Raw genomic sequence first — 15,012 nt, 5'->3', positions numbered from 1 at the left:
ATTACCTGTCATGATATGTATTATTAGTTTGGTATTTAAAGAGGGCGTTGAAACCGTGGAGTCGTGCGGGGGCATGCCAGAACGTGCAGGGGCATGCGGCGGCGTGCCAGAATGTTCGGGGGCGTGCGGGAGGGCGGTTCTGTGAAAACGGACACACAAACTTTGAGCTTTAACTATATAGGTTTGGGTGACTACTTTTTACTTGTCATATTATTCTAAAGTATCAGTACTCTTACTTGAGTACAATATTTGGCTACTCTACCCACTTCTGATTATTCCATGTTGTTGTTCCCATCCTTGTATATTTGTTGTCGTATGATTTAGCGATGTCACAGTGGTTTATCGTGTGGCAATTAGTTGTACAAATGGTTCATTTTTTAAATTTTTTTTTATTTTTTTTAAACTTTCCAAGTGAAAAAGGACTACGTGACCAGTGGACAGGGAAAGTCAATCAACGGGAAGAAACGTGGTCAACTATGGGTGCCTAGCAAGCATTCCAAACTCTGTGCTGATTAATTTGAACCGGTGTGTTTTGAGAAAGACTAAGCAGAAAGCATTGGATGCAGAGGTGTAGTTAGGCAGAGGCCGAAACCAGCTGCGGTGCCAACTATTTTTCCGACCGCCATCGAGACCTCAACCCCCAGCAAGAGAACTAAATCTCGCAGCAGACGAGGTGAGGATTTCCTTGTATACTGTATACCTACGACTATTATGGTTACGATGCACTGACTGTAGGAAAACAAAGACCCATGCAGTACCTTTCAGTACTGTCTGTACTATTGCTTATATGACAAGCCAACAGACACGGCAAAGACTTTGTGCGGCGTGTTATAACGCAGCTCGAGCGAGGGGCACACGATATATAGGAATACTGCATAAAATAACATATAAACAATGCAAATATGACTTTTAACTGACTCATAACATCTTTTTCATCTGACCTTTTAAGGAGCGCAAAATAAATGCAGACGACATGGTGCTTTGCAAGCTTCCGTAAAGCACACAAAAAAAAGAGGCGAGCGACGACTTCGGAGAAGACAAATGTGGAAAAAGAAGACTAAATGCTGCAAGTTTGGGAGCATTTCAGACCGATAAGAAAGGTGAATACCGGTGACGCGACACTTCTCTCAAGCAAGACACCCAGAATGCGGTGGAAAAGGCAAAATGACCGTTGTGCAAATCAGTGATTTTAACGGGAATGCAATTTACTTACGTAACGTATTTATTCTGACAACCGTCTGTTTTGTAGCCAGCGTATACGATGGTGACGAGTAGAGTATGTGTGCGACTACGTGACTTCATTTTTGCTCACTGATTTAAGCAATGTGAGACAAATAGTCAGTGTATGCACATTGTATCTGCAAGTGGCTACATTTTGAATCAAGTACTTGGTGAAAAAAAAAAAATAAATGGTTTGCCAAAAAATGTAATATGTAGAGTACAGTATTTTTGAATTTAAGAAATAAAAGTTGATTTTCTAAAAACAAGAAAAATAAATTGTTCATTAGGTGAAATGGCTTTTTTTCTTGTGAATTCATAATTGCTCTTTTAACAAAGCAAAAATGTATCTGAATACTGATTTAATTACAGTTTTAGTAAGCTACTTGAATACTAAAATATTTGATAGCTACAACCCTAATATTTTCAGAGGTGTATGTGGACATAGGAATGTACTCATGAATTTTGGTGAAGATCAGCTGGCATTGTTGGACATAAAGTGACCTAGCGCATGTTATATGTGGCAGGAAGTGGCTATACCTTCTTGTCTCAAGTAAGCATTACAATGGTCGATTTTATTTAAAAAAAAAAAAAAGAAATTCTTTTAAAATGTTTATTTTATTAAAACAACCCTTCCAACATATTTCACAATCACTACACCACCAATATCATAACTACTACTACCACCATCACTCCGATCATGTTTCAAAAAAGCTGGGACTGGTGGCAAAAAAGACTGAGAAAGTTGAGGAATGCTCATCAAACACCTGTTTGGAACATCCCACAGGCTCATTGGGAACAGGTGGGTGCCATGATTGGGTAGAAAAGGAGCTTCCCTGAATTGCTCAGTCATTCACAAGCAAAGATGGGGCGAGGTTCACCTCTTTGTGAACAAGTGCGTGAGAAAATAGTCCAACAGTTTAAGGACAATGTTCCTCAACGTACAATTGCAAGGAATTTAGGGATTTCATCATCTACGGTCCATATAATATAAAAAGGTTCAGAGAATCTGGAGAAATCGTTGCATGTAAGCGGCAAGGCTGAAAACCAACATTAAATGCCTGTGACCTTCGATCCCTCAGGCGGCACTGCATCAAAAACCGACAATGTGTAAAGGATATCACCACGTGGGCCCAGGAACACTTCAGAAAACCAATGTCAGTAAATACAGTTCGGCGCTACATCCGTAAGTGCAACTTGAAACTCTACGATGCAAAGCAAAAACCATTTATCGACAACACCCAGAAACGCCGCCGGGACCCGAGCTCATCTAAGATGGACTGATGAAAAGTGTTCTGTGGTCCGACGAGTCTACATTTCAAATTGTTTTCAGAAATTGTGGACGTCGTGTCGTCCGGGCCAAAGACGAAAAGAACCATCCGAACTGTTATGGACACAAATTTCAAAAGCCAGCATCTGTGATGGTATAGGGCTGTGTTAGTGCCAATGGCATGGGTAACTTACACATCTGTGAAGGCACCATTAATGCTGAAAGGTACAAACAGGTTTTGGAGAAACATATGCTGCCATCCAAGCAAGGTTTTTTTCATGACGCCCCTACTTATTTCAGCAAGACAATGCCAAACCACATTCTGCACGTGTTACAACAGCGTGGCTTCGTAGTAAAAGAGTGCGGGGACTCGACTGGCCCGCCTGCAGTCCAGACCTGTCTCCCATTGAAAATGTGTGGCGCATTATGAAGCGTAAAATACGGCAACGGAGACCCCGGACTGTAGAACAGCTGAAGCTGTACATCAAGCAAGAATGGGAAAGAATTCCACCTACAAAGCTTCAACAATTAGTGTCAATAAGCGTTTGGGAACTGAGGAATGTTGTTAAAAGAAAAGGTGATGTAACAGAGTGGTAAACATGACCCTGTCCCAGTTTTTTTGGACCGTGTTGCAGCCATAAAATTCTAAGTTAATGATTATTTGCTAAAAACAATAAACGTTATCCCTTTGAACATTAAATATCTTATCTTTGTAGTGTATTCAATTAAATATAGGCTGAACATGATTTGCAAATCATCTATTCTGTTTTTATTGATTTAACACAACGTCCCAACTTCATTGGAATTGGGGTTGTATTTCACACTTTTTCACATTTTGTTGTTGACATGCCCAATTTTATTATTTGCAATATATCAAAGTCATCTGTATTTCACATTACCCTAAATATAAATATAAACTATAATACACAACATTGAAGTCACAACATGAGATGATTTACCAAACCATGTGTGTTTGTCTTGTTGTCTTGCAGACATCACTGAAGATCTTCATACTGAGCGGCAGGAGCCAGAGCCCCCTCACATTAAAGAGGAAGTGGAGCCCATTTTGATTAAAAAGGAAGGCGGAAGAAGCGCACCCCCACATCAAACAGGAAGAGGAGAATATCAAGTTTCCATTGACTGGTGTCCCTTTGAAGAGTGATGAAGGTCAAAGTGAGGAGAGCAGACGGGCAAATCCTCCAAGCAGCAGCTCAAGTCAACACATGACAACAGAACGTGATGGAGACCACTGTGGAGGATCACAAGCAGACGGCCTCTTCGCTCCACTGTCAGATAGTGACGACATGTCGTCACACTCTCCTCACGCTGATAATGATGGTGGTGATGAACAATCTGAAGGTGATATGACATGTCACACGTGACAACAAACGATGGAAATGTTCTCAGTGTGGGAAAACATTTGCCAATAAGAGCATTTTGAAACAACACCTGAGAACACACAATGGAGAAAAACCTTTTTCCTGCTCAGTTTGCGGTCAAACATTCTCTGTGAAGGGAAACTTAACAAAACACACAAAAACCCACACTGGTGAGAAACCTTTTTCCTGCACCGTTTGTGGTCAAAGATTCTCTGTGAAGGGAAACTTAACAAAACACACAAAAATCCACACTGGTGAGAAACCTTTTTCCTGCACAGTTTGTGGTCAAAGATTCTCTGTGAAGGAAAATTTAAAAATACACACAAGAACACACACGGGTGAGAAACCCTTTTCCTGCTCTGTTTGTGGACAAAGATTCTCTGAAAAGGGAAGTTTAAAAAGACACACAAGAACACACACTGGTGAAAAACCTTTTTCCTGCACAGTTTGTGGTCAAAGATTCTCTGTGAAGGAAAATTTAAAAAGACACACAAGAACCCACACTGGTGAGAAACCCTTTTCCTGCACAGTTTGTGGTCAAAGATTCACTCAGAAGACCGATTTAAAAGGACACACTAGAACACACACTGGTGAGAAACCTTTTTCCTGCACAGTTTGTGGTCAAAGGTTCTCTGTGAAAGGAAACTTAACAAAACACACAAAAACCCACACTGGTGAGAAACCTTTTTCCTGCACAGTTTGTGGTCAAAGATTCTCTGTGAAGGAAAATTTTAAAATACACACAAGAACACACACGGGTGAGAAACCCTTTTCGCTGCGCAGTTTGTGGTAAAACATTCACTCAGAAGACCGATTTAAAAGGACACACTAGAACACACACTGGTGATAGTGGTAATATTAAAAAATAAATTCTTATGTCACTGACTTACAAAAATCCACATTCTTGTATTCAGTGTACCAGCTTTTACTTTGTTCTTGTCCATATATCTTCTGAAAGCCTCCTGCGGGCGAGTGTTGAGAATTAGCATTGGTGCCAAAATACTTTAAAAGGACTCGTTAATGGAATGAACATAGGCATTTATTCCATAGTTCCGGGCTCATAAATGATGTCTGCAGAAAAAAAGCCCTCCAGAATAGACTCACGAGTAATAGAATCGTTTTGTGATGAAATATTTGATTTTCACCCAACCTGTGTTAACCTGTCACACCCTGACACATAACGAGCAGGAGCCGATTCCATTTCCTCATTGAACTTCTATTTTTTCCATAGAGTCGTTTTTGCCCATATTGAAAGTCTATATGAATTTTTTGGGATATTCATGAGTGAAAATAGTAATAGTGAGATATGTTGGAAGGCTTGTTTAAAAAAAATAATAAATAAATAAAAAAAAAATTTTTTTTTAGTTTTTTTTTTTAAATCGACCGTTGAAATGCCTCCTTGAGGAAAGAAAGACAAACCGATTCAATTCATTCTTGCACATTCATTTCCTCATACGTAAGCTCAATTTTGAATGGATTGCACCACAAATGTATAGTATATGGGTATATGTGTGAAAAGAGCTATTGAGCTGATTGTAGGAATATTTTCTGAGGTTGAAGCTGCCATGAGTAGAGATGTCCGCATAGATTTTGGTGATGATTGTTGACAGTTTCCGGACACGAAGCCAGGTTTCATGGGTTCGCGTAAGAGGCTTGCAAGGATGTGGCACTCGCCCGCTGTGTTTGTATCATTTTGATGATGACAACCTAATTAGCGATTTTCCAGCATGTTTAATCAGTGATTGAACATAATTATGGGGTACTAGATGTCGTTCATGTGATGCAATGATATATGTCAGCAATTAAATAATCTAGAAGAACCAACTTGAACAAAGTGGTGTTTGAAAACTCGAGCAAGCTGTTTTTTTTCTTTTCTTTTCTGAAAGGATATCATTTTCAAGGTGAGAGGATTCCACCTGACTGCTACGATATATAAAATCTGACTAATTACTGCCACTTTTTCGTAGAGTGCATTTCTTTTTACCACACCAGCAATGCCAGCGCTTTTCAAGTCTAGATTTTGGCGATGGAAAAAGGGGCGTTCGAAAGGGAGTTAGTCATTCTGGGTGCTTGCCATACAGTATTTGTCAAGGGACAGTTTTGCTCAGTGATTTAAGCAATGTGAGACAAATGGTCAAGTGTACTAGCATCGTATCTGCAAGTGTCGACATTTTGAGTCCAGTGCTGTCGGCGGAAAAAAAAATGATAGCGACTGGGAAAGTTTGTCAGAAAATGTGTTCGGGCAATACAGTATTTGTATCCTATCAAGCAGTCTTCATTTTCATCTTCATTTTAGTTCTGGTCTAAGCTCGTACATGCATAGCCATGAATGCCTTATGTTTCATTTTTATAATTCAAACTTTAAAAATTGAAATTTGTTTTAAATATTTCTATTTTGTTTGAAGTTGCCTCACTGAAAATATTTCTAGAAATGAGAAAAGTTTTCTGCCCAATGTGAATTTAAGAAATAAAAGTTTTATTTTCTCCCAAAAAAAGAAAAAATAATTGGTTGTTCACTTTTAATTTAAATGGCTTATTTTTTCTTGTGTTCATAATTGCTCTTTTAACGAAGCAAACATTTATCTGAATACCTGATTATTTAATCATAATTTTAGTGGGATACTCCAATGCTAAACTATAGCTACAGGCCTGGTATTTTCAGAGGGGTATGTGGACTTACAGTGGCCCTTAAGTTTTTCACTCTTTGTTATATTGCAGCCATTTACTAAAATCATTTAAGTTCATTTGTTTCCTGTTTAATGTGCACACAACACCCCATACTGACAGGAAAAAGAAACTGAATTGTTGAATTTTTTGCAGATTTATTCAAAAAGAAAAACTGAAATATCACACAGCCATAAGTATTCAGACCCTTTGCTGTGCCACTCCTGTATTTAACTCGGGTGCTGTCCCTTTCTTCTGATCATCCTTGAGATGTTCTAGACCTTCATTGGAGTCCAGCTGTGTTTGATTATACTGATTGGACTTGATTAGGAAAGCCACACACCTGTCTATATAAGACCTTACAGCTCGCAGTGCATGTCAGAGCAAATGAGAATCATGAGGTCAAAGGAACTGCCTGAAGAGCTCAGAGACAGAAATGTGGCAAGGCACAGATGTGTCCATGGTTACAAAAAAACCTGCTGCTGCACTTAAGGTTCCTAAGAGCACAGTGGCTTCCATACTCCTGAAATGGAAGACGTTTGAGACGACCAGAACCTTTCGTAGAGGTGGCCGTCCGGCCAAACTGAACAATCGGGGGACAGGAGCCTTGGTGAGAGAAGTAAAGAAGAACCCAAAGATCACTGCGGCTGAGCTCCAGAGATGCAGTTTGGGAGAAAATTCTAGAAAGTCAACCATCACTGCAGCTCTCCACCAGTCGGGGCTTTATGGGAGAGAGGCCCGACGGAAGCCGAGACACATGAAAAGCCCGCATGGAGTTTGCTTTAAAAAAAACAAAAACAAAAACAAACACCTGAAGGACTCCATGATGAGAAGAAATAAGATTCTCTGGTCTGATGCGACCAAGATCGAACTTTTGGGCCTTAATTCTAAGCGGTATCTGTGGAGAAAACCAGGCACTGCTCATCACCCGTCCAATACGGTCCCAACAGTGGAGCGTGGTGGTGGCAGCATCACGCTGTGGGGATGTTTTTCAGCCGCATGGACAGGACGACCGGTTGCAATCGAAGGAAAGATGAATGCGGCAAAGTACGGGGATATCCTGGACGAACAGAGTGCTCACAACCTCAGACTGGGCCTAAGGGTTTCACCTTAAAAAAAGACAATGACGTCAGAGCCACTCCGGGACGGTTCTTGAATGGCCCAGCCAGACCCCTGACTTAAACCCAATTGAGCATCTCTGGAGCATCCTGAAAATGGCTGTCCACCAACGTTCACCCTCCAACCTGACAGAACTGGAGAGGATCCCCAAATCCAGGTGTGAAACACCTGTTGCATCATTCCCAAAACTACTCATGGCTGTTTTAGCTCAAAAGGGCGTGTCTCCTAAATACTGAGCAAAGGGTCTGAATACTTATGGCTGTGTGATATTTCAGTATTTCTTTTTGAATAAATTGCAAAAATGTCAACAATTCTGTTTTTTTTTCTTTTTCTGTCAACATGGGCTGCTGTGTGTACGTTGAGGGGGGAAAAAAATGAACCAAAATGATTTTAACAAATGGCCACAATATAACGAAGCGTGAAAATTGAAGGGGGTCTGAATACTTTCCGTCCCCACTGTAAATAGAAACGTGCTCCTATATTTTGGCGATCGGCCGGCATTTTTGGACGTAACCCATGTTATGTGGCAGGAAGTGGCTATATCTTCCTGTCTGAAGGAAGCATTTCAACGGGCGATTATTTTTTTCAAACAACAACCCTATTTTTAATCACTAATGTAGAAAAATACCCATCCAGACTTTCAATCTAGGCAACAATTACACCGCAGAATACGTAGACGTTCCACGAGGAAATGTTCTCGCCTTCCGCCATCAACGTGTCAGGCTGTGACAGGCTGACGTGTCCCAAATGTGGGCGGGCCATTTAAGGTCCTTTTTAAAGGTCAGAGGACAAAGATGTTAAACATTTTCTTGATAACTCTTGAATTATTTACAAAGCACATTTCAAAGTGATTGTATCGCAGATATACAGCAGTTAAATGGATAAATATGATCCAGAATGCGCCCTCCGGTCTTCGTCTTTCCGGAGCCGTGACGTAACACTTGCCAAACAGGCCGTTCATCCGGCGTCGTGTGCTATTGTTCCCGCCCTTGCGTTTTTGTTGTCGTGTGAGTCGGTGATTTCACGATTGTTTATTGTGTGGCATTTGGCTGTACAAATGGTTCAGGCAGTGGCAAGAGTTTCTTGGGCTTTCCAAGTGAAAAGGGAATACGTGACGCGGATGGGGATAGTCAATCGATAGCGGAAGAACCGTGATCCGCTATGGGTGCCTAGCAAGCATTCCAAACTCTGTGACGATCACTTGATAATAACAACACTTGGAACCGCCATTTAGCGGACAGCGTGGGATACACAAGTGTAGTTAGGCAGAGACTGAAACCAGCTGTGGTGCCGACTATTTTTCCTACGGCCACCGGGACCTCAACCGCCAGCAAGAGAACTGAATCTCGCAGCAGCGAAGCGGCGCGGACGAGAGGTGAGCATTTCCTTGTCTATACCTACGACTCTATTATGGCTATTATGCACTGGGCAGTGGGGGGGGGAAAAAGACCCATGCGATATTTTCAGTCTTGTCTTCTGTACTTTTGCCTATATGACAAGCCGACAGACACGCGGCAAAGACTTTCTGTGCAGCGTGTTAGAACGCCGCTCGAGCGAGGGGCACGCAATATATAGGAATATTGCATACTATGTCAAAGCTTGTGCCGTGTCACTGAAACATATATGAATATATAATGTGTATAGTCCTGCTAAAAAAGATTGGCACCCCTGGGGTGCCATTATTTCTAGCCATGACTATAAAAAGCCATGCTTTTTTTCCCTATACTGTCTGACCCCATGAGCATGCCTGTTGCATTTTATTTGAACAAAAGAATCCTCCTCTCTATTCTGGCATTCAGCGAATAGACATAGTTTTGGTAATCCCAAAACGGGAAAAGTTTAGTCTGATTTCATGTCAGTCGGCCGGCCAAAAAGGTCGACTTGGTACAGGTAAATAATCTTTGCGATGACACTTCTCGGGATCAAGCTAGTCGTCGGGCCAAATGTTTTGCGGTTAGGGAAAGGCGTCACCGTGAAAAACATTGTGACAGACCGCCACGCTCAAATTTAGACATTTCTGAGGGAAATCCATAAGGACCTTTGCCACTGGTTTGACGTTTGGCATGTCTTCCCTCTGAGTTTGTCACTTTTATGATTGCCCATGCATGTTTCCGTTTTTTTACATTGAAGGGCTCATCAGACAAAGGTATTTGACACACTGGACTGATAACCATTTTCTTTTCAGGAATCAAGAAGCAGCTGCTGGCCCTTTCCAAAAAGGCCGCTCGCGAGGCGGCGTTGACATGGTCGCGGTCCATCGCCAATCACTTTTATCGGTCAGCAGCATCAAGCGAAGGGAACAGTGAGGAATGTCGGCAAAAGGGGATGTCGGTCGCCAACCGTGTCGTGAATGTTCACAAGGGCCATGGCATGGTGACACATTTACAGAATGTCTGCATGATGAACTGGTAGAGGAAAGAGAATGGCTCATAAAAGGTGAAGTGAATCGAATAAGCTGATTGAAAGATGATTCAGAGATGCTACTTCTCTTAATTCTGTCCATTGATCTGTTCAGCTTTACATTTCAACGCAAACTGCAAAAGACGGCAAGCGCGAAGGAAGGATGGGGAGCGACAGTGGAGCATCTCTTACCCAAAAGGGAAGGATGGGAAGCCAGTGGCAAAGTCGGTCAAGGTGCCAATTACCTATGGTAAGTATGGTCAGCGTTGTATGTGTTTCATAACAATACTTGCGCCTTCAGATTTGTCCAAACATTTTTGTTCTCGACTATGTCCAGACGCTGCTGGATGAAATAATGCAGAGGAGACAGACTTTTCCAACCTTGGAGGCAGCTGGGGTTGATGCAAGAGAGAGATGTATGCCACGAAATGTTGTTGAAAATGATATGACAAGATGCAGGTGGTATGGTGGGGGTGGGGGGGGGAGAAAGAATGCACCAGGTTCAACAAAGTATTGGTTTAATTCGGCTTTTGGATATTTAAATCCACAATAATTGTAGTTATCACTCTCCCACTGAGTACGTATTCTACTAACAACACGGGATGGCAGAACTCTTCTGTTTTTCTTCCCAAGGTTTTGATAGATCCATCGTGTGAATCGTCTGTATGCAATGTACCTGTAGACCCTGAATGTTAAAAAAAAAAAAAGAATAAAGAAAAAACAATCCATTAAAATGCACTTTTTCCATTTTCTTATTTTCAAGCGCAGTGTTGATGCTGTAACTGTGCATAATGTTTGACTATTGCAGTAATATTAAAAATACTCTTTAGGAATAAAACCTGCCTTGTTTATTTGATGAACACCTAGGCATGCTATGCTTCTGTGTTTGAATGCTGGTCATTATGGCGGTACTTGGAGAGGCTAAGTATTTTTTTTTTTTTTACAGCGGTACTTGGTGCAAAATAGTTTGGGAGCCACCGGTCTACCTCATCTTCTCTCTGAAAAACGTACTCATTCACTGGGTCTTCATCACCAATTTGTCTGGATGTACGCCCAGAAGCTGGTTTCCAGCACATACTGATTTAGACCGTTGGCTTCAAATCCTTCGTGTTCAATGATGCAACTCATTCCAACAGTCAACCTTTCTGCTACTGCTGACAAATCCTGGCAACAGATACTCTCCACCCCTGTCAGCTGTGCATGGCATTCTCCACAGGAACACTTGCAAAGGAAATTATTCATAATAACTCAAAATAGAACTGCAATATAGCGGGTGTCTACTGTACTATCACTACTATAATTACTATACTACTTCGATTGCTCCATTACTACCTTCACCGCCAATACTACCACCAATATCACGACGACGTGTATCACCATCCTCACTACGATGACTACTACTACTTCAATTGCTACTATCATGATTACTAATATCCCTGTTACTACGGCTACCACCACCACTACTACTATAGTAAATTGATCGAGCAAATTTACTGCACTCCGCACATTTTCTTGCACGTCAGGTTACAATCCTCCATCATTGGCCAGAATAGGGATACACCCCAAGACATACAAAGGTTTTTTTGCTGTCGAGGTTGCTGCAGCACCCCACTCCAAGTAAAATTAGCCAGAATTAATCTTATGCGAGAAACCACATTAATTTCATTGAAGTATCACGATTTCCTTGACTTGAAAAACTTCTCCAGTAACCCGCTTAAAATATCACCAATTACTTCTAATTTGTGATTCTGTTAATAAAACTGTCACTACATTATTGTGAGTTGGAAAAGCGATTATAGTGCCACGACATGGTATTCAATAAATTAAACATCAAAACTGAAATAAAAAGTAGCTTGTCAATATTGTCACTTGAAATCGTTCAAAGAGGGGCTGATTGAAAGCAAAATCAAAGCAAATACAAACAAAGCAAACTACAATGTGACATAGTTACATATTTACAAAATATATGACATTCCATAAAGCACGTGTTGAATAAAGGGCTCACAGCCGGCTGAGAACAGGTGCAGCAATCTTGTACCGTATCCCTCACCAACTTTGTAAACGGTGATGTTGGGATGAATGCGGCGAGGCTTTGTATAATTATTTTGAACTTTACATTTACTTCACTGCTGCTGAAATTATTTTTACAAGAGGCCATTGTTACATAAAAAAAAAACCATACAGAAAAAATGGCAAATGCCAAACCGGGAGTAGGCATGAGTCCACTGTATCACCTTGTTTGATACTTGTTTTTATGAACTTTATGATTTCAACTTTTTCACATTTTATTGTTGTTGTTGACCTGCCCAATTTTATTTCCAATATAACAAATTCATCTGGGTTTCACATTAACCTTAAATATACATCTAAAACATAATACATAACATTAAAGTCACATGGGAAAAGATTTACCAAACCATGTGTGTTTGTCTTCTTGTCTTGCAGACAACACTGAAGATCTTCGCCCAGAGCCCCCTCATATAAAAGAGGAAGTGGAGGACGAAGAGGTCCGCCACATCAAACAGGAAGAGGAGGAGGAAGATTTCTCCAAGTTTCCATCGACTCTTGTCCCTTTGAAGAGTGAAGATGAAGGTCAAAGTGAGGAGAGCAGCGGGGCGGAGCCTCCAAGCAGCAGCGCAAGTCAACACATGACAACAGAAGGTGATGGAGGATCACAAGCAGACGGCCTCTTAGCTCCACTGTCGGATAGTGACGACATGACGTCGCACTCTCCTCACACTGATGATGATGATGATGATGATGATGATAAACAGTCTGAAGGTGATATGACATGTCACAGTGACAGCAAACGATGGAAATGTTCTCAGTGTGAGAAAACATTTGCTAACAAGAGCATTTTGAAACAACACGTGAGAACCCACACTGGAGAAAAACCTTTTTCCTGCTCAGTTTGTGGACAAAGATTCTCTATGAAGGAACGCTTAAAAAGACACACAAGAACCCACACTGGTGAGAAACCTTTTTCCTGCACAGTTTGTGGTAAAACATTCACTCAGAAGACAGATTTAAAAAGACACATGAGAACTCACACTGGTGAGAAACCTTTTTCCTGCTCAGTTTGTGGCCAAAGATTCTCTCAAAAGGGAAAGTTGAAAATACACACGAGAACCCACACTGGTGAGAAACCTTTTCCCTGCGCAGTTTGTGGTAAAACATTCACTCAGAAGACAGATGTAAAAAGACACACAAGAACGCACACTGGTGAGAAACCTTTTGCCTGCTCAGTTTGTGGTCAAAGATTCTCTCAAAAGGGAAAGTTAAAAATCCACACAAGAATCCACACTGGTGAGAAACCGTTTTCCTGCACCGTTTGTGGTAAAACATTCATTCAGAATACAGATGTTAAAAGACACACAAGAACACACACTGGTGAGAAACCTTTTTCCTGCTCATTTTGTGGTCAACGATTCTCTGGTAAGAAAAACTTAACAATGCACACAAGAACCCACACTGGTGAGAAACGTTTTTCCTGCTCAGTTTGTGGTAAAACGTTCACTCAGCAGACAAATTTAAAAAGGCACAAAAGAACGCACACTGGTGAGAAACCTTTTTCCTGCACAGTTTGTGGTAAAAGATTTGCTCAGCAGACAAATTTACAAAGACACACAAGAACGCACACTGGCGAGAAACCTTTTTCCTGCTCATTTTGTGGTCAACGATTCTCTGTGAAGAAAAACTTAACAAAACACACACGAACGCACACTGGTGAGAAACCTTTTTCCTGCTCAGGTTGTGGTCAGGGATTCTCTCGTAAGGATCGGGTTAAGACACACAAGTGTGCTGGTGAGAATAGCAGTGATCAAGAAGCTTTTAATGTAAATGTGAATGTTTAAAAAAAAAATAATATTAATAATTACTATGTCACATTCTTGTATTCTGTGTCCCAGCTTTTATTGTTGTGTTCTTGTTGTCCATATAGTTTCTAAAAGTCTCCCGTGTGCAAGTGTTGAGAATTAGCACTGTTCCCAAAATACTTTGAAGGGACTACTTATTGGTGTGAACATAGGCACTTGTTCCATAGTTCTAGAAAGTTTGGAAAGCTTGTTGTTTAAAAAAAATCGACAGTGAACTGCCTCATTGAGGAAAGAAGACAGCCAATGTCGTCCCACATGAAGGAATTCTTGCAGATTTATTTCCTCAAACGTCCGCTCCATTTTGTATTGATTGCACCACAAATGCCACTCAGATGTCCCAATCGGCGTTTCTGGAAGTGGCATTGTGTGACAGACGTGGACTTTGGCTGGCTGTCATCACGTCGGATGACCCGTGACGAGGGTCTCCCGGCTGAACGCGTAACGTCGCTTCATGTCCCGAAACTGCAGCTTGTCTGATTTGATCTTTTGTGATCCATAAAATCTAAAATATTGGGCTGATTGTTGTAATATTTTCAGAGGTTGAAGCTGCCATGAGTAGAGATGTCCCCATAAACTAACCCTAACCCTAACCCATTCAAGAACAGTCACGGAGTTCTTCTTAAGCCACTCCTTCGGTATTTTAGCTGTGTGCTTTGGGTCATTGTCTATTTTGAAAGCGAACCTTCGGCCCAGTCTGAGGTTCTGAGCACTCTGGAGAAGGTTTTCGTCCAGGATATCCCTGTACTTGGCCGCATTCGTCTTTCCTTTCGATTGCAAAAAAACACCCCCACAGCGTGATGCTGCCACCCCCATGCTTCACTGTCGGGACTGTCTTGGACAGGTGATGAGCAGTGCCTGCTTTTCTCCACACATGCCACTTAGAATTAAGGCCAACAATTTCTATCTTGGTTTCATCAGATCAGAGAATCTTATTTCTCACCATCTTAGAGTCCTTCAGGTGTTTTTATTGTTTTATTTTAGCACACTCCATGCGAGCTTTCATGTGTCATGCACTGAGGAGAGTCTTCCGTCGGACCACTCTGCCATAAAGCCCCGACTGGTGGAGGCGGATGGTTGTTTGTTTACA

General features: G+C 41.3%; 1 protein-coding gene and 1 long non-coding RNA gene across 4 annotated transcripts in view; both read left to right on the top strand.

Moving 5' to 3' along the window:
• Positions 1-15,012, top strand: part of LOC133398242 (gastrula zinc finger protein XlCGF57.1-like) — a 28,546-nt gene extending 13,534 nt beyond the window's left edge. Inside the window, exons 1-3 of one of the 3 annotated variants that reach the window (XM_061669864.1) lie at positions 432-1,100; positions 3,481-3,847; positions 12,496-15,012. In XM_061669864.1, coding sequence (XP_061525848.1) covers positions 3,712-3,847; positions 12,496-13,904 — 1,545 coding nt within the window. In that variant the 5' untranslated portion in view covers positions 432-1,100; positions 3,481-3,711 and the 3' untranslated portion in view covers positions 13,905-15,012. Of the gene's footprint in view, positions 1-431; positions 1,101-3,480; positions 3,848-12,495 lie in introns of those variants that run through there. The other 2 variants (XM_061669863.1, XM_061669865.1) reach the window with 2 other exon arrangements.
• On the top strand, positions 7,982-10,772 carry LOC133398264 (uncharacterized). Its single transcript, XR_009767777.1, has 3 exons — positions 7,982-10,086; positions 10,166-10,300; positions 10,388-10,772. It is a non-coding gene; the product is annotated as an uncharacterized LOC133398264 (long non-coding RNA).

The sequence above is a fragment of the Phycodurus eques genome, unplaced genomic scaffold (assembly GCF_024500275.1).
Source record: "Phycodurus eques isolate BA_2022a unplaced genomic scaffold, UOR_Pequ_1.1 contig_27, whole genome shotgun sequence".
Lineage (NCBI taxonomy): Eukaryota > Metazoa > Chordata > Actinopteri > Syngnathiformes > Syngnathidae > Phycodurus > Phycodurus eques.
This window is presented reverse-complemented; position numbering and strand designations above follow the sequence as displayed.